Here is a 20,297-nt window from a genome sequence, read left to right as displayed (position 1 = left end):
CTCTAGTGTTGCCAAAGGGACAGAACATGAGTGTGATAGAGATTCTGGATCCAGCTGCCAATTTGGAGAAGGAAAACACATAGCTTCACCATAGATACACAACCAGAAAAACCTACTATGGGCACTTAATAGGTCAAAGGCCCTTGGTTCTCCAACAGTAATCTATATTTTCAATTAGTGAGCCCAAAATAAGTATTCAAATAACTATTTGTAGTTTTAGACTTTACCTGATTGACATAAATCTTTGAAATTCTCTGAACAGCAACCATCAGTTAAATTTTACTTATGAATTACTATAAAAACCAAAGATTTAAAGCATCATTTTGTGAAAAAAACCGAGACCATTTTTTATATAAACATGGAAAAACCAATGATACGTTTAGCTGTATTAACTAATCCAATGCATAACTGTCTTTTTAACCAGAGTTCTTTCCCGTTCTCTTGAATTTCCTCATACATGATGAAGCCTCAGAAACACTGGAAGGTACATGCTCAAGGCTGTCTCCTAGTAGATGTGATGGGCTGGTTTGAGCCATTCTTACTGATGTCTGGTGTCTGATCCCTGCGTGGTCATCAACATAAAATGGTGTGGTATCTGGGCACAGACAGTGGCCACAGAACAGCATTTTTCTCTTAAGTTACCTCAACTTCCAAAATAATTATACAGAGAACCCTGAACTCATTAGGAGTATCCTCCAATCAATTCCATCTAGACTTTAAAATCTACATACAACATTCTATGATGTTTTCTAACAGCAAACAAATTTGCATTTCTTTTTTATTCCTTTTAGAAAAAGGTTTTGGTTAGATTTTGCCAGCCCGAGGTAGACCTGTTAAAGAGAATAGTAGACTATGTAGCTTCAGGCAAATGAAATATATTCTAAATTACAGAAGGGAATTAGTCACAGCTCTATCCAAAATAATACACACAAACGGCTGGAATAGATGGAGAGCAGAACTTAACAGTTACCTCAGAAATGTTTTTGTCAGTTTCTTTTCTTTTTTCTTCCAGTTTCCTTTCAATGCCTACAATTCCTACAGCCTTTATTCTTCCTGGCTGAAAAAAAAAAAAAAAAAAGAAGTAGAAAATAAAACATACAAAATAGGAAGGAAACAAAATCTTTTGTAACCAACTACATTGTGTTTTCAATAGTGATAAGGACCCACAAAGAACCAAAGAAAAACAGCATACACTCATATTTAACTTCCTTTCAAAATATTTGTTTCTTTCTTGCTGTACATAATGATCTTCAAATCATTCAAGAAAAACCAAATATACAATAAATGGCATATTTTACTAAGCATTTTCAATATAAGTTAAATTTCCTATCATTTTCATTCTTTGACGAGCTATTATGTATCAGATATTTACACATATTATTATTATCTTTTTTTGTCTTTTTGTTTTTTTCCTTTTTGGGGAGAACGGGGTCTCGCTATATTGCCCAGGCAGGTCTCAAACTCCTGGGCTCAAGCTACCTTCCCGCCTCTGCCTCCCTAAGAGCTGAGATTACAGGCATGAGCCACAGCGCCCGGCCAGATACTTAATAGGGTCTCAAACATACAAAAAAAAAAAATCACAGTTTAAATTTCAGTTCTTAATTAACAGTTATTATCCAAGCTACTGTCATACATTTGAGTACCTGTCTAGTGTTGGCGATTAATTTAGACAGGCCTGGAAAACACCCAGCTGTACTGTTTATTCTCTCAAATGCCACACTGATTATGAAGAACAGAATGCAATGAGTGAACTCTCCTTCTATCACCCTGAGAATTATGCTGGTAAGCAGTCGTTTATGTTTCCTAAGTGTCTGCTGTCTACACAGAACTAAATTAGGTGCTGTGAAATAATTTTTTTTTTTCTTTTGAGACAGAGTCTCGCCCTGTCACCCAGGCTGAAATGCAACGACACAATCTTGGCTCACTGCAACCTCTGCCTCCCAGGTTCAAGCGATTCTCCTGTCTCAGCCTCCCAAGCAGCTGGGATTACAGGCACACACCACCATGCCCAGCTAATTTTTGTATTTTTAGTAGACATGGGCTTTTACTATGTTGGCCAGGCTGGTCTCAAACTCCTGACCTTGTGATCTGCCCTGCCTCAACCTCCCAAAGTGCTGGGATTACAGGTGTGAGCCACCACGCCCAGCTGAAAAAATATATATATTTTAAATCAAATACCATTGCAGTATTTTGTTTTGGGGAAGTTCTACAATCACAGAATCTTTTTCTTAATGAACATGTAAGTACAAAGTTGAAAATACTGGATTACCAAATAGTTAAAAAAAATACCTGGGGTCCTCTATTTGTTTGTAATGACTGGGAAACTGGCATATTCTCCCATCTTCTCTGTGTCATTTCCTCTGATAAACGCCTGTAAAACTGTTATACAAATAAATACACTTTAAATGAGTCAGTCAGGTTGTGGCATCCTTGTATAAATCACTACTTAACATTTCTTTAATATAAAAGTTTGTTCAGTTATTTGCAGCAAACCCAAAATTCTCAGAGACATCAAAGAAAATCAAAGGAAGTTCTTTTCTTGGATCAACTTCAGAAAGCACAAAGAAAAAAAAAAAAGAGAAGGAATTGACCTTCTATATAAAGTGGGCTATTCTCAACAAATAGCTGAGTGACAATGAAATCAATAGACTTACTTTAAACAATCCTGTGTATGTGGATTGTTTTTGATCTATAATGAAACAAACACAGTGCCAGGAAAAATATACAACCATTCTCCATGAAGGAAGCAGATAATTTGTCTAGTTAAAATATAAAACCAGAAAGTAAGACCAAAACATACCTATGCTCACAAATAATCAAATATATTTTTCAATTTCAATGACAAAAACTTTAGTCAATCACTTATATCTGCTTAGTGATCACTTCTCAGGAACACTGGGTGAGGTGCTACAGAAAAAATTAATGATATTTATTTAAAAATTTATGATATTGATGGGGAGAATAAATACACACTTCTAATGTCTTAAGAATACTTGTACAGCAACTTATTCAGAACATATAAACTATCATACTGCAGAAAAATACTTAAGTGATTAAGATTAACTGGAGTTAATCAAGACAGACAGCCTGATTTAAAGCTGGGGAACCTTCAGATACTGAGACAGTTTAACATATCACTGCATTTACACTCTGTTCCTTTAACTACAATATGTCACTGAAAACTGTACTAGTAGGTGAATGGCATGACTTAGTGTATTTTCCAGCCTCTGTTCCTTCCTTGGGACCACACCCTCTGCTTCCCATTCCTGCTGAAACCTAAACTTCACCATTCACTGCTAAGGCTTAAGATATAATAAAAATTTTATTGTAAAAATATGGTGAAATCTGGCATGTTTTATAATACTACCTTCCATCATATTAACAAGCCACAACACACACATACACATACACACACACACACACACACACACACACCCACACCCACCCCACCTTTCTAGTAGGATTTTATTCATATAGAAACTTACCTCAATCTGGCCATGTTCTTTGAAGGACAGTTTGATGTAGGAGTTCTTACTACTCTGGAATGGGCCAGGTTCTTTGTTAGGAGGAGCTGGGTGAAGATGAACCACTATTTTGGCACTAAAGAAACAACAAATGTAATATATTGAATTGCCTTTCAAAAAAAAAATTCTACCTTCATAACTTTTAATGTATTTAAAATCACTTTTATAATTCATGTAGAAACAAACATCCCAAAAAGCATCCTTTTAAAGTGTGTATTAGTTCTATATTAATGAAGCTTTCAAAAATCTCTCTACTTAAAACTTAAAAGCTATGAACCAAAAAGCTTCAAGTTACCAGTTCTATAAATTAAAGCGTTGCTTCAGAAAATAAGTCAAAATAAATTTGCAAAATTTGAGTTTATGATTATGGTTTTCCAACTACAAACATCCCCAGGGGTGCTATAAGGGGGCCTACAATTTCTGCCAAAGCATGCAACCTTATTCATTTGAAAACAAAATGTGAAAACTTATCTGTAAAAATGGCCAGCTGATATTTTATTAAAACTCCATCCAAAGCTAACATTCTACAGTGTCATTTGTTGGAAAATGCCACTCAATCAACAGCATGATCTAGAAAGATATCCAATAACAAAAAGAATTCCCAAAATGCTTCGACTCTAAGAACACAAACTACCATTATCTTTATGACTACCATTATCTTCTAAAAATACCACTATATTTGGTCAGCTTAATAAGTCTGTTTTCCTCCTTTTTCTTCAACCTGGTCAATAAGCAATCTTCCATAAAGATTAGGGAAACTAAAAAACTCTAAGCATCCCGGGTACCTAGTTTAGTGCTTTTTCTTTATTAATCATGCTATAGATACACAACTATTTACTCAATTTTACTTTTACTCTTTTGGAACCATATGGTTACCTAAATATCACTGTAAAATTGAAACACCAGGCATTGGGCCTTGTCAATATGAATATATGGGGGTCAGCCTTGTAAGGACATCACCTATTCCCTTGTGTGTGAAATGAAAGAAGCATCTTTAGTTCAGAGACGTTAAAAGGTGAAACATACACATCCTGAAATCCAACCAAATATGACTGTTTGAGGGGAGGGACTGGGAACTAAAGAGAATACTTGAGAAAAGTTAACTTGGCATATTACTGAAGTCCTCCTCACTGGAGATGTTTAAAAAATACAATACTAACGTGAAGGTAAATATTTTAAATATTTCTTTTAGTTTAGATTTCCTTGGAACACAGGAAAGGAAAATTAAATAACCTGGAACAACCTTAATACAATGGAGAAAAGTGATAAGGGAGAAATATAAATCATAAAAACAATCTACCCTAAAAATCTATGGCTTAAAAAAACTATGGCTTATTAATCTTTTTAAAATGTTGGTTAGTTTCTTTTATGTCAAATAAATATTTTACAGTAAATCATAACATTATGATCAAGGCATGTATTTCATGTCCAGTGAAGCTCAACATTGTTTAACTTCTACTGAAGCGTCTAATTATGCTAAACCTAAAGATAAGGCTCCATAGGAAAAAAATATTCCCATGCCGATAACATTTGTTTACATGTCTCCTCAATTACATGTACTTAAAATATAAAGCCAAGTTTTCAGTACATTTGAATAAACAGGAGCATTTGAACTTAGGCCTTTATACCAGGGTGGCCTCATCTCCTGGCTTGACTGGGACACTCCAATTGTATCCCTGTTGCCCTGGTCTAACTGTTCATTATACCTCCTGTTATTCTGATAAATGTCCTGCTTTGTACAATAACTATTATTATATGCTATTCAATCGTGCTATCTGAACAAGTCAAACTTAAGAAACAAACTTAATGATCAGCTAGAAACAGGAGCAAAGTCAGTTATTTTTTTCAATAGATTACTTCTGATGTTAAGTATGAAATGAAAGGTACACAGGCATTTGAAAGCAAAGTGTCTATGGAAAGACAATGATAACTGGGCTACATTTCTTTATTATGACCCACATATAACAAACAAAGTACAGCAAACCTAGGTACTTTATTCATGATTTAAGAATGAATTCACACATCATTGAGTCTAAGATAGGACCTCTTGACCAATAGCATGACAGGAAATGTTTTCTGTGAATAAAGACAGTACTATATAGACCTTACCTCTTCCCAATTCCAGCTGCCTGTTCTTCAATGAACACAATTTGGGAAAGAAGAATGGCCATGCAGCATTCCTAGGAGGGAATCAGTAGCTCAATCAAAGACTCTACCCAACATCCATAACACTTGTCAGAAATCCTTGTTTTATAGCATTAATCAGTGTCATATACCTTAATAAAAATGAAAAACAATAATGATTTTATTCCTTAAAGGAACTTAAGGAAAAAATAAATGAAAACAATACTGTGGTGGCATTTTCCTGTGTGGAAGAACATAAGAAGTTTAAAAGAAGCTGTGACTAGCTTTTGTTTTTAAAATGGGTGGATTTTCTAAGAGTAATATTTCTATGAAAATTTTTTACTTGTAATATTTTCTTATAGTGAAAGCAAAAAATGAAACAGATACATCAAAATAATTTTAAGGGGAGCATTTATGTAGATGACTTTGTCTTCTTTATAACTTTCCACACTTCACTCATATGCCCACATACAACTATTAATAGTTTTAAACAGAAAATATTGATGCAGCATCCCTTTATTCGTATGTTTAATTTTTTTTTTTTTTTTTTTTTTTTTGAGACAGAGTCTTGCTCTGCTCCCTGGGCTGGAGTGCCGTGGCACAATCTTGGCTCACTGCAACCTCTGCCTCCCAGGTTCAAGCAATGCTTCTGCCTCAGGCTCCTTAGTAGCTGGAATTACAGGTGAGCACCACCACACCCAGCTAATTTTTATATTTTTAGTAGAGACCAGGTTTCACCATGTTGGCCAGGCTAGTCTGGAACTCCTGACCTCAAGTGATCCCCCTGCCTTGGCCTCCCAAAGTGCCAGGATTACAGGCAGGAGCCACTGTGCCTAGCCAGTATGTTTAATTTTTAACATATATAAACAGTATGTTTAATTTTTGTATTTGACTAGCAATGTAGTTAAGTCTAAAGATTTGTTCAAATTGACCTCTTTATATGATAATCAAAAAATTATACTAAGATTAACTTATCAACATATGGTTTAAAGACATCCATTCTATTCTCCCCAAAAAGATTTATTACCTGAATATATATTACTTTCAAAGGAATTAGACAATATTAACAGTCTAAGGCAGAAGTCCCCAACCTTTTTGGTACCAGGGACTGGTTTCATGGAAGACAATATTTCCTGGGGAGCAGGAGTTGTGGTTTCAGGATGAAACTGTTCCACCTCACATCATCAGGCATTAGATTCTCATAAGGAGTGCATGATCCCTCATATGTGCAGTTCACAATAGGGTTCATGCTTCTATCGGAATCTAATGCCTCTGCTGATCGGATGGGAGGCAGAGCTCAGGTGGTAATGCTCACTCACCTGCCACTCACCTCCTGCTATCTGACCTGGTTCCTAACACGCCACAGACCAGTACTGGTCTGTGGCCTGGTGGAGTTGGGGACTCCTGCTCTAAGGCATGCATTATCAACAGGGGCAATATCAGACCTAGGAGACAAAAGTTAGTTCCTGGGGTGCAAAAAAGTTAGATATTGTAATGGTTAGGAGTAGCCCTTCAAGAGCTACAATACAGTATATAGTTTATTTGTGGTACTAAAATTTCAGGGGGTTTGGGGGAATAATCAGGAAAATAAAAGCACAGATGAGATAGCTATTTTACTGGCAATGCTGAAATCAATGTATATATACTTTCAGGTTGAAGCTCTTGGGAATAAAGATATCAGCTCTATATACATATAATTCACTCTCCCTTCGTAAAAAAACAAACAAACAAACAAAAAAACCAGGCTGGGCACGGTGGCTTACGCCTGTAATCCCAGCACTTTGGGAGGGTGAGGTGGATGGATCAGGACCTCAGGGGTTCGAGACCAGCCTGATCAACATGGTGAAATCCAGTCTCTACTAAAAATACAAAAATTAGCTGGGCATGGTGGCAGGCAACTGTAATCCCAGCGACTCAGGAGGCTGAGGTAGGAGAATTGTTTGAACCTGGGAGGCAGAGGTTGCAATGAGCCAAGACTGTGCCACTGCACTCCAGCCTAGGCGACAAGAGTGAGACTTGTCTCAAAAAAAAAAATGGGTGTGGGGGAATCCTCTTGCTGACTCAGTTAGAAACAGTTCTCAATATCTAGGTAAAAGCATGCATTTGCTGGCAGACCTAGCCTCCTGATTCTCAACAACAACCTAGGACAACTAGTGGTTTTAAGAATCTACGAGCTCTTTTTAAAGGCTCCCTCACAACTGATGGGGGAATTATTCCCCTGTTACACATGGAACATTCAGATATAGAGTAGAATTTGACTGGTATTTAAAAAACATGATTCTCCATCCAGTAACTACATGGACTTTTCTGGAACTGAATAAAGGACAACACGCTAACTCCTGTTTCCCACTCCACTCAGAGAAATTATATGGGACATACTCTTTTGTCATTCAGAAAAGGAAAACTTATTATTGCATTCATTATATAAGTTTTACCAGAAATGAAAAAAGAAGAAAATGCTTCAGAGATTTAAAACCTACCGTGGTGGCTCATACCTATAGTCCCAGCTACTCAGGAGGTTGAGGCCAGGAGGATCACTTGAGCCCAGAGGTTAAAGATCACCCTGGGCAACACAGCGAGACCCTGTCTCTAAACAATAGATGAACAAAATAAAACCTACAACAGATGCAAAAAACTATATCTTACATGATTTTTCTGATCTCTCCAAATCAGTCGGTGTGTACTAAGAAGGAGAGTCCCAGCATCAAATTTTATCTAGAAAGAAAGAGCATTACAAAATATTAATAACGGTGGTTCAGATTTTCTTCTTCATGAATTATACAATACTAAGATTAACTTAATCTTATAAATAAACATTTTACTTTTAGCATAGGCTTATCACAAATTAAAGAGAACCAATGCTACATACTTCATAAGCTATCTGCATAGTCTTGACAGAATTGGAAGAAAATGCAAACAACCAAGTATGATACACATTCATACTCTGCAATCCATGCAAAGGTAAATAGAAATGATGAGGTAGAGCTGCATGGATTACCATGGAACTCTAAGACATTGGATGGGTGGGAAAGAAAGTGATTTACAGCCGGGCACGGTGGCTCACGCCTGTAATCCCAGCACTTTGGAAGGCCGAGGCGGGTGGATCACAAGGTCAAGAGATCGAGACCATCCTGGTCAAAATGGTGAAACCTCGTCTCTACTAAAAATACAAAAAATTAGCTGGGCATGGTGGCGCGTGCCTGTAATCCCAGCTACTCAGGAGGCTGAGGCAGGAGAATTGCCTGAACCCAGGAGGCGGAGGTTGCGGTGAGCCGAGATTGCGCCATTGCACTCCAGCCTGGGTAACAAGAGCGAAACTCCGACTCAAAAAAAAAAAAAATAATAATAATAATAAAAGAAAGTGATTTACAGCAATATACAATATTACATATGCTGTATATGCGTGTGTTTGCAGATACACACATAGTAAAAAGGGTCTAAAAGGAACACACAGTTATCCGTTAACAATCATTATCTCAGAAAAAGTGGGAGGAAAGAGGTAGAAAGGAAGCAAAGAGCTCTTTTTTACCTCTACACTTCACTACTGATTGAATTTTTTTGCAGTTCAATTCATGTATAACACTCATAATATTTTTAAAAAAAACAAAATCCAGGAATAGATACAAATACATACAAAAATGAATATGGATGGAGATTCAATCGATGGCGCTGGGACAACTGGGTTGCCAGGTAGAAAAAGAAAAACCCATATATCTGGGTTTGTACCTAATATAATGCACCAAAATGAATTCTAGATGGATCAAATGATTGAATAAAAAAAAGGAAAAATTATAAAAGCACTAGAAAAAAATCATGAGATAATTTTTTAAGTAATCTGAGTGGAGAAGACCTTTCTAAGACGGCATTAAACCCATTAGCATTAAAGGAAAACTCCCAAATTCATATGTGGAAGCCCTAACCCTTGATGTGATGGTATTTGGCGATGGAGCCTTTGGGGGTGATTAGGTTTCGAAGGTCATGAGGTGTGGCCCTCATGATGGGACTAGTATCTCCATAAGAAGAGGAAGAGACAGGAGGGCTTCCTCTCCATGAGTGCATGCCGAGAAAAGACCGTGCAAGTACACAGGGAAATGGTGGTCATCTGCAAGCCAGGAAGGTCCTCACCAAGAACCAAATCTGCCAGCACCTTGATCTTAGACTTCCCAGTCTCCAGACCTATGAGAAATAAATGCCTGTTGTTTAAGCTACCAGGTTATGGTACTCTGTTTTAGCAGCCAAGCTGACTAGGACATACACTTTGGGTATATATGGCCTCGTTAAAATATAAATTTTAAAATGTTCTTCAAAACTACAATACAATCACCAAGAAATGCCAGCTAGGTCTTTAGGATCAAATCTTTAACACTCACTACTTGTTACTATGCCCTGAAAGTAATAAAAATAAGCAAATGTTAGAGTTGGAACCCAAGAGATTAATGAATTAAACCCCTATGTTTCTGTTAAAAACAATATATGTACTAGAAGCTTCTATTAACTGAAGTTACCAGAAAGTGAAATTTGCCATAAGATAGGGCTTGCTTGTGTCCTTTCCAGGAATATTCAGTTATTTTAAAAGTTATATCTGTTGCTCACTAAGTCCAAGCTAAAAAAAAAAAAAAGTTACAAGGCTAGTCCCATTTATAAGGCAGCCTTACAACATAAACTCTAAGGAAAGCATTTTAGTGACAGTCCAGTTTATTAAAATAAGACTGGAATTGTTTTGAGTTTAAAATAACATGTTAAAAATATTTGTAAAGTAAATAACGAATTGGAGCATTATTATATATTATTCTAAAATTTAAAAAATAAATTATATATGTGGTCGATAACATAGAGACTTATGATACTAATGTAGAAAAAAGCAGGTCTCGAAATAGTACATATAGCATGACTCCAACACAGAACACACCAAAAGTAATTGTTTATGCATAGTAGGATTGATTATTTCAAGTTTCTCCTTTTGGCTTATCCATACTTAACAACTTTATTACATGTCTAATAAATAAAAAGAAAAGATTGTTCACAGGCACGTATATCTTCATGTAATTCTGAACTATATATATAACTGTATATACAATCATTTTTTGTTAAATCAAGCACACATAGGAACATATGTCAAAAAGTCTCTGTATAATAAATAACACACTTCTTGACATACATTTTAAAAACTGTTTTCTAAGAGTAAGGTCTGATGGTATTATTATTTATTTATTTATTTATTTCAGATGGAGTTTCGCTCTTGTTGCCCAGGCTAGAGTGCAATAGCGCGATCTTGGCTCACTGCAACCTCCGCCTCCCGGGTTCAAGCGATTCTCCTGCCTCAGCCTTCTGAGTGGCTGGGATTACAGCCATGCACTACCACACTCAGCTAATCTTGTATATTTAGTAGAGACAGGGTTTCTCCATGTTGGTCAGGCTGGTCTCGAACTCCCAACCTCAGGTGATCCACCTGTCTCAGCCTCCCAAAGTCTGGGATTATAGGCGTGAACCACCTCACCTGGTCTGATTATATTATTGTTTTAATAGTATTAAGTAGTAAATAATGATATGGTTAGTAAAATTCAATGAAAGCAGACCTTCTGGACCATCTAGTCTAAATACACTTCATGAGAGATTGTCCCACCAGCAAACTTCAACAGGTCAGAGAATAGACCTTATGAGGCCATGTTTTTCTCAGAATCAGAAATAAAACATATGTACTGTTGGCACTTAGTTCAGTCTGGCTTCAAACATTTTGGTTAATTTCATTTATGCAAAACCAAGTAACTGAGTTTACAATATTTTTAAAATCTCTTCTTTGCCAATGAGTAAATTTATCTTTTCCAAAAGCATATATTTAATTATCCTAAGAGTACATAATGTTGCATTATAGAACATATTAGTTCTGATTAAGAAATTTGCAGGTTATCTTACTGAAATCCAAGCATATTCATGTTAATTTAAGGCTGGAGCCAGACTATGTTCCATTGCTATGTCAATTAACAATGTGCAAATGTAAAATGTGCTTCTCTAAGTGAAGAAATTGTATAATAGTTCCCTGTAGGGATTCCAATGGATTAAGATCTAAACCTGATAGTCAAGTTTAGGCTGGTTTGCTTATACCACTCTGAGCCTAGAATAATTTTAACTGCTTAAAAATTGATCTAACTTCAGCACTCACTGAAAAGTTCTTACACTGTCCTTTTTAATTTACATTTTTTCTGTTATAAAAATAATACACGTTCAGTGTTGAAATCTGGAAAATACTTAGAGTCTGAAAAAGAATGAAATAACTCATAATCATACCAGCCAGAGTGTGTATATATATATATATATATACAGAGATGTTTATATATATAATCTTTAAATAGAATGAGTTTTGTAACTATTATTAATAGTATAGTTGCAATTCCTCATGCTAATTAGGACATGCCATAATTTTTTTCTTTTTCGAGATGGAGTTTTGCTCTTGTTGCCCAAGCTGGAGTGCAATGGTGCAATCTCAGCTCACTGCAACCTCTGCCACCCAGGTTCAAGTGATTCTCCTGCCTCAGCCTCCTGAGTAGATAGGATTATAGGTGCCTGCCACCACACCCAGCTTATTTTTTGTATTTTTAGTAGAAATAGGGTTTCACCATGTTGGCCATGCTGGGCTTGAACTTCTGACCTCAGGTGATCCGCCAGCCTTGGCCTCCCAAAGTGCTGGGATTACAGGTGTGAGCCACCTTGCCAGGCCCCATGCCATAATTTAATTAATCAATCCCTATGGTGGTCATTTAGATTGCTTCCAATTTTTCCATATATATAATAATATTATATGTAATGTATAATAATGCTAGGATAACCATTCTCATATGTAATATTTTTACACATCTCTGATTATTTCTCAAAGGTAAATTCCTAAAAGTGAAATTGTTAGCTGAAAAAGATTAAACATTTTCTAAATCTTCTGATATATGCTACCAACTTGCCACTTTACACATTACTAACCTTACATTATCTTAGCTGAGGTTACAGAAGCATCTGTGAATTCAAACAAATGACCTGTCTACAGTGCTTATGAAAGTAACACATTATCCAGTCATAATGAGACCATGAAAACTATGCCTGTATAAACAAGCAAGCATGCATGCATTCGTAAGAGGCACTTGGGCAGTGGGAAGAGCAGTCCATTGGATCCGGTTTGTAATTCTAGCACCACCAATTACTAGTTGTATGACCTTGGACAGCTCACAGTTTTCTCAAGTATCAACTGTGGGTCTCAGTTTCCTCATCTTTGGGAAGATTTGCTGTATTAAACATTATATCAAGAGTGGCACTGGTGACTGCTATATTATGAAGTCCTTTTTTTTTTTTTAAGACGGAATCTCTGTTGCCCAGGCTGGAGTGCAGTGGCGTGATCTTGCTTCACTGCAGCTCACATGAACAAAGCACAGGCTTTGGGAGTTTGATTAGCAGAGATTTAAATCTTATCTTTGTGGATCTTAGGCAACTCACTGTATGTCTTAGCGTTACTTTCCTATTCAGTAAAATACATCATATTCCTGGTGAGAGGATTAAATAAGATGACATATACAGTTCCTGACTCATAGTAGGTATTTTAATTATTCAGGTCTTTAAAAAATGTGTTTCACACCCACAACCAGCCAGGAGATACAAGGATGAGCAAGGTACACCTGTGCTCCAGGAGCACCCAACTAGTCTAGAAGACAGCCATTCGTACAATTGCCTAGGGAGTGGGTTGGGATGCAAAGCTATGAAGGCTAAGCAATCTGGACTGCAGTCCCCAGGCCAAAGGAGCTAGTGAGGCATCCTAAAAGGGAGACTAACTTCGTCAGATTTGGGGGCTGATGTGCAGCCTTGTATGGTCTTCAGCATCACAGGAGTTCTGGATGAAGGAAACCTCATAACGCACTTTCCCCCAGGAGTCAGCCTGTGCCTCATTCAGCCTGGGGACCAAGTAGCTTCAAGGCAATTCAGCAAGTGGCTAAGTCAGTTCAGCCCTGGAGCATAGTGGTGAGGGGACTCCTCTTAGAGCTACACTCAAGTTTCAATCTTTCAGAAGAGTTAATTCTCTAGAAGAGTTAAAACCCTGACTAGATGACAGGGTCTAAAGCATTTTTTCCCCCATGATTATAATGTTTCTTAAACCTCTGACATCTATATACTTGTCTGCTAAAACAATGAGCAAAAATTTTAAAGTAAAAATTGGAACTTGTTGGTTCGACAATGTATTTCTCATATAAAAGTACTAACAGTTGTTATTTTACATTGTTTTGAATCTATCACAGCTACACTGCCTGCCAGCAAAAGTGTTCCTAGTCTTCATATTGGAAATCCACAGAATAGTTGTATGCCATGCTCTGCAAAAGCATGACTTCCTAGCGCACCCTTCAGGGACTGGCACTGGAGGAGTCTCTAAGGACAGATCTGCCACTGTCAACATTCAGTTCCTCTCAAAGAAAGGGCAAAATCAAAACGCCAAGAAAGGGGAGGTGGATTAACCTTCCCATTTAAAATTGTCACAAAGATGTAAATTGGTAAGAAAAGGAAAAAAAGTAGTTTGCCACTCCAATCCGGGAATGGAAGACTCAACTTCAGATCAAGCTAGTTGAAGTGCCAAGGCAGGCTGGGCACGGTGGTTCACGCCTGTAATCCCAGCTCTTTGGGAGGCCGAGGCCGGTGGATCATTTGAAGTCAGGAGTTTGAAACCAGCCTGGCCAATATGGTGAAACCCCGTCTCTTCTAAAAATACAAAAATTAGCTGGTGTGGTGGCGGGCGCCTGTAATCCTAGCTACTCAGGAGGCTGAGGCAGGAAAACTGCTTGAACCCGGGAGGCAGAGTTTACAGTGAGCCGAGATCCTGCCACTGCACTCCAGCCTGGGCGACAGAGCGAGATTCAGTCTCAAAATTAATTAATTAAATTAAGCAGTGCTAAGGCAGTAAGTGAAGGTAGGTCCACGCAAATTATTTAAGGAAAATACCTTTACTCAATAATACAGGCAATACAGCCCATGGAAAATGCCCTAAGGGAGTCAGGGGAACTGGGTACAATGTCATCTGTGCCTCTAGATAGCTGTAAGCACTGACCAGGAAAAGCTATGAGTTGAAGAACTTACATCAAAGTACAGCGGGAAGTGTCGTTAACAAAACGGCAAGAGAAGAGAGGCAGCAACTTAAAACTTCTGGAAACCAAAAATGCTTGTGGGTAAATGAGTTTAAAAATTTTTCTAACTCCAGTTTATACATTTCAACCCAGAACAGAAACTGTTTCATAGTTTCACAAAAGTATCTACAAAATATTTACTTACACTTCCTATTTTTCCTCTTGATTTGCAAACGCACCTTCGAAGATTTATGCTTGCATTACAAGGAACGGTCTACTAACATACGCTCACAACGCCTTTCTAAAGCAATTAGAAAACAAAAACCCAACAGCCTCTGGCAAGGGCATTCCAATGAGACACTGACACCTCTTTAGGAAATCCTGTCGACGCAACCCCCTACCCCTCTGCCCAGGGCAGATTTGCTAATCCCTCCGCCTGCACAAGGTCCGAGCTAAAGCTTCCGTGGGGGCACGGACTGTACGGCCACCTCGCCCTCCTCACAGAAAGGCGGAACCGGGCTGTCCAGTGCCGACGCCGCGGTGGGTGTCGTCAGGGGGTCTGGAACCACGCCAAGGAAGTCCGCTGCCCGATCGCCGCCAGGCGCCCGCAGAGCCACAGCGCGCCTTCTCCGGGGCACGGCGGCGGTGCGCTCCCGGAAGCATTCCGGGCGGAGGGACGCGGCCACGATCCGCGCCTGCTGAGAACCGTGCGAAAGTCGGGTACCGCGCTGGGAAGGCGCCCGACCGCCCCAGGCCGCGCGCGACCGGCCGGTGGGGAGGGCAGCAGCGCCTGGTACCGCACAGAGGGCGGCCGGGCCGCAGAGGGCCGGGAGCGAGACCGGGAACCGGGCCGTGCCAAGCAGGGCCGCGCGCTCATCAGGGGACCTTCCGCCAGCCCTTTGGGAAGGCCGGCCTACGCCCTACCTTCTCCTCGCCGTCGTATATTCGCACCCCGCGCTGCTGGATCACTAGGGTTTCGTTTATCTCCAGGAGGCCGCTGGTCCAAACGAAGCGGTCCATGGCCGCCGCGTCCCCGCCCCGGCGCTCCGGGGCAGCGAGCTGAGTGCCGGGCAGCCTGCGGCGCCCCCTAGCGTCAGACGGGGCGGGTGAGGAAGGGAGGGAGCGGCCTGGGCCGGAGCGGGCGCGGCTTGGAGGTGCGCCCAGGGACTTGGAGAAGTGAGTGGAGCGCCCCTGGCTGTCCATTCGGAGCCGGCCTTTAAGAACCCTTAATAGGCAGGCGGTCCACATCCTTCTAAATTCAGAGCTTATAGGGAGGCGAGGGAGCCCCGACCACAGCTTGGACTTCCTTATTGTGCATTATGCCTGCATGTTTGTGTAAGTTTTCTTGTCAGTATCCAGAATGTTGCCATGTTCGTTAATGATTGTAAATAATCATGTAACCCCTCTTTTTCAAATGAATATTTATGGCATTGCCTCTTTACAGCTGAAGTCAGTATTACCTATGCTGCTTTTTTTCCCTTTAGGAGTATCTTGGCCGGGCGCGGTGGCTCACGCCTGTGGTCTCCGCGCTCTGGGAGGCCGAGGCGGGTTGATCACGAGGTCAGGAGTAGGAGAGCAGCCTGGCCAACATGGTGAAACCATGTCTCTACTAAAAATACAAAAAGCAGCCGGGCGTAGCGGCAGACGCCTGTAGTCCCAGCTACTCAGAAGGCTGAGGCAGGAGAATTCGCTTGAACCTCGGAGGCGGAGGTTACAGTGATCCGAGATTGCACCACTGCACTCCAGACTCCGTCTCAAAACAAAACAACAAAAAAAATGGATACCTCATTTACCCTGATGTGATTATTATACACTGTATGCCTGTATCAAAATATCCCATATGCCCCATAAATATATACACCTATATGCCCACACAAATTAATTGTTTTTAATTGGGGGAAACATTTTATTTAACCGGGCTTGATGGCACCTGCCTGTATTCCCAGCTGCTTCCCAGGCTGAGGTGGGAGGATTGCTTGAGCCCAGGAGTTTGGCACCAGTGGGCGACATAGAAAGACCCTTTCCCCCTCCACCCAACTCCCCCACTCCACTCCACGTCCCCCACCCCCAGGCTCAAAAAAAAAAAAAGATTATTTTTATTTAGGCATTTCCAACATTAATACAGACCTCATGTGTGAATTTACATTTCAATATGTAGATCTCCTATAAGTCACCTGTTAGTTGGCCTGCGCAAAGCCATCCATGGCTGCTGCTCTCACCCACCAGGCGGCTGCAGGCCCTAGCCATTTCATTTTTATATTTTGCTTATATGGAGCACCTATAGATGTCTTCCCACAACTGATACATATTTTTCTCTTTAGGATTATTTTCTTACAGTGTCTTCCCAAAATAAAATAACTGCTCTGAAGGTTGTGAACACATTTTAGAGAGCCTACTACTTATTGGGGTAAGTGGTTCTTATTTTGGTTCTTACATTTAGGTCTATGCTCCACTTTGGGGGCCTAAGGCTGCGTGCCCATGTGGGCAGAGGGACAGAGGGACAGAGGGACAGAGGGACAGAGGGCAGGCTTGCTCTCTGTTCCCAGGGCTCCACATCTCCCCCAGTCTTGGAGTCAGTGGTCTGTGTCCAGGCTTTACAAGAAAGGCAAGGCTCTTTCCAATGAATATAAGCCATCTCTCCCCCAAACTGAATTGCCACTTTTACCATGTTCTAAAATCCTGTGTGTGTTTTGGTCTGTTTCTAAACAGTGTCTTCTGTATTTCATATTTTTCAATTTCCATCATCAGCACATGCCCAATAACTAAAAGTTCTTTAAAAACATTTGAATTGCTGTAATATGCTATTTTGTATATCACAATTTACCATCATTGCCTGATTTTTGATGATTTAATTGTTTACAACTTTTTAGTCTTTTTAAATTGAAAGTAACATGTGACCTAAGCATCCTAATCAGATGGGGAACTGTGCAGTCTTACCTGGGACTTGCAGTGATCAAAATGTTAGGCAGTGGGGACATTTGCAAGGTATGTTTTCTGCCCTTGAGGGATGTACAGTCTGTACATATAGAAGCCTGGCATATGACAGCCGCTGGGATAGATAACTGTACAAGGGTTTCCCATATCCAGGCTGGAGCAAGGAGAAATGTCATGTGTCTTATATATGGCAATAAATGAATAGACAAAAGGTTTTAATTTTTATTTTTTATTTTTTATTTATTTTTATTTTTATTATTTTTTTTTCCCATTTATTTATTTTATTGCATTTTAGGTTTTGGAAAAGGTTTTAATTTTTATGAAGTCCAGTGTATTTTTTTATTTCATAGCTCGTAGAATTTGCCTCCTCACTTAAGAAATCTTTTTTCCACAAACCAGAGATTGATGCTGATTAAGAAATCTTTGCCTAACACAAAGTCACTGAGATTTTCTCCTATGATTTCTTCTAGAAGCTTCATAGTTTTGGCTCTTACATTTAGGTCTATGCTCCATTTTTTTTTTTTGAGCAGAGTCTTCTCTGCCGCCCAGGCTGGAGTGCAGTGGCGTGATCTCAGCTCACTGCAACGTCTGCTCCCAGGTTCAAGCAATTCTCCTGCCTCAGCCTCCTGAGTAGCTGGGATTACAGGTGCCCACCACCACACCAGGCTAATTTTTGTATATTTAGTAGACACAGGGTTTCACCATGTTGGCAAAGCTGGTCTCAAACTCCTGACCTCAGGTGATCCACCCACCTTGGCCTCCAAAAGCGTTGGGATTACAGGCGTGAGCCACCGGGGCCTGGCCCTATGCTCCATTTTGAAGTTGTCAGGTTTTGTTTTTGTTTTTCATTCTTGTACACGGGTTGAGAAAAGGGTGAAAGTTGATATTTTGTATGTAGATATCCAGTTGTCCCATACCATTTGTTAGAAAGATTATCCTCCTTCACTGAGTTGCCTTGGAAATTGGAAAAATCAATTGGCCAGATAGGCTTGATTATATTTCTGGAATTGCAGGGAGCCAGAGTCACCCACCTCCCTCCGGGAAATCAGCAGCAAGGCTGCTGGGAACTTTGGTTGAACTTCAGAGAAATGAAACCATAATAGGAGGATGCGTATGTCTCGGGGTAGAACAGAGACAGGCCTAGACAGATAACCAGCTTTCACTGACCTTGCTGCAAGATAGTTGTTAGCTGAAGTATGTTAACTGAAGTATGAGAATAATAACCACAGGCTATTCTAAGTGACTGCACCCTTCCTCTGCTCTGTGCTTTGTGAACAAATAAAGTACTCTGAGGCAGGTCGGGGCCGGAGAGACTGACATCCTCACTCTCCCCAACTGCCTGGCCCAGCTTTCCCTTTGTGTTTCTGTCTTTCTTTATCCCCCACCGTTCCCTCTTAGGCCTTTGAACACTTGTGCAGCGTGGAACGCAGCATGCGTCCATTGGAATCTCTTTTGTATTCCATTTATTCCTTTGTCTTTCTTTACACCAGTAGCATAGCATACTGTCTTCATTACTGTAGCTTTATAAGTCTTGAAATCAGGTAGGTAATCTTCCAACTTTGTTCTATTTCAATTGTTGCCTAATCTAGATACATCACATACACATTTAAATTTTAGAACCCTATTGCCAATTTCTATGGAAAACCTTCTAGAATTTTGATAGGGATGGGATTGAACCAGTCAGCTTGGAAAAAATAGACTTCTTAATAATATAAAGTCTTCTGATCCATGAGCATGTAATATCTCTCCATTTATTGAGGGTTTTTAAAATTGCTGTCAGCAATATTTTATACTTTTCCCCAGGATGTTTTTGCCAGAACCTCCCACCTTCTGAATCTGATGGTCCCTTTCATTCCCAGTCCTACTAGACCTCTGCAGTGCCCAACACTGTGGTCCATTACCTCTTTCTTCAGCCTCTCTCTTCCCCAGACTTTGTGCCACCTACTGTGTCGCCATTGTCTTCCTACCTTTCAGATTGTCCTTCCCTGTTCTCTCACAGGCACTTTACCTTCTTCACATGGCACAGGAGGAACAACTAATGCTAATTAATCATCAATACTACAGGTGCCTTCAGTTTAATGGTCAGCTGTGTGGGCAAAGACCGGTTCTGGAAGGAAGTCTTTTTTTTTTTTTTTTTGGATCTTTTAGAAAAGGATCTGCTTTCTCTCCAATAATTGTGGGGAGTAATATTAAAAACTGTCTCAAAAAAATAGACCATCATTGGAGTGGATGAGTCTGGAAATTAGAGGAGAATTGCCATGATGAAAAATCTAGTAGTTTTGCAAGTTTTCCTATTCACCATCTTAGCTTATTGCGATCTCCGTGGTATCTTTTGAGTCACTTTCTTTAATCACCATGCCAACTTATAAAAATTATTGAGATGAGATTCACATAACATTAACCATTTTATTTTATTTTTTGAGACTGAGTCTTGCTCTGTTGCCCAGTCTGGAGTGCAATGGCACAATCTCGGCTCATTGCAACCTCCACCTCCCTGGTACAAGCTATTCTCCTGCCTCCGCTTCCCAAGTGGCTGGGATCACAGTCGTGCACCACCATATATAGCTAATTTTAATATTTTTAGTAGAAACAGAGTTTCACCATCCTGGCCAGGCTGGTCTCGAACTCC

At 39.7% G+C, this 20,297-nt stretch overlaps 1 protein-coding gene and 2 long non-coding RNA genes across 8 annotated transcripts in view; 2 read left to right on the top strand and 1 right to left on the bottom strand.

Annotated features, from left to right (window-relative positions):
• VPS36 (vacuolar protein sorting 36 homolog) overlaps positions 1 to 15,831 on the bottom strand; it is a 34,661-nt gene extending 18,830 nt beyond the window's left edge. For 3 of the 6 annotated variants that reach the window (XM_032277302.1, XM_032277303.1, XM_032277307.1), the window contains exons 1-6: positions 15,659 to 15,831; positions 8,295 to 8,363; positions 5,634 to 5,704; positions 3,486 to 3,600; positions 2,290 to 2,379; positions 971 to 1,057 (exon numbers count right to left, since the gene is read on the bottom strand). In XM_032277302.1, coding sequence (XP_032133193.1) covers positions 971 to 1,057; positions 2,290 to 2,379; positions 3,486 to 3,600; positions 5,634 to 5,704; positions 8,295 to 8,363; positions 15,659 to 15,754 — 528 coding nt within the window. In that variant the 5' untranslated portion in view covers positions 15,755 to 15,831. The remainder of the gene's footprint in view (positions 1 to 970; positions 1,058 to 2,289; positions 2,380 to 3,485; positions 3,601 to 5,633; positions 5,705 to 8,294; positions 8,364 to 15,658) is intronic. The other 3 variants (XM_032277304.1, XM_032277305.1, XM_032277306.1) reach the window with 3 other exon arrangements.
• On the top strand, positions 79 to 14,928 carry LOC116551238. Its single transcript, XR_004268786.1, has 3 exons — positions 79 to 157; positions 7,580 to 7,586; positions 14,918 to 14,928. It is a non-coding gene; the product is annotated as an uncharacterized LOC116551238 (long non-coding RNA).
• Positions 15,832 to 16,657: 826 nt separating the features above from the next.
• Positions 16,658 to 18,039, top strand: LOC116551234. Its single transcript, XR_004268785.1, has 2 exons — positions 16,658 to 17,880; positions 17,976 to 18,039. It is a non-coding gene; the product is annotated as an uncharacterized LOC116551234 (long non-coding RNA).
• The last annotated feature ends 2,258 nt before the right edge of the window (positions 18,040 to 20,297 follow it).

The sequence above is a fragment of the Sapajus apella genome, unplaced genomic scaffold (assembly GCF_009761245.1).
Source record: "Sapajus apella isolate SASKATOON/1434 unplaced genomic scaffold, GSC_monkey_1.0 scaffold9, whole genome shotgun sequence".
Classification (NCBI taxonomy): domain Eukaryota; kingdom Metazoa; phylum Chordata; class Mammalia; order Primates; family Cebidae; genus Sapajus; species Sapajus apella.
This window is presented reverse-complemented; position numbering and strand designations above follow the sequence as displayed.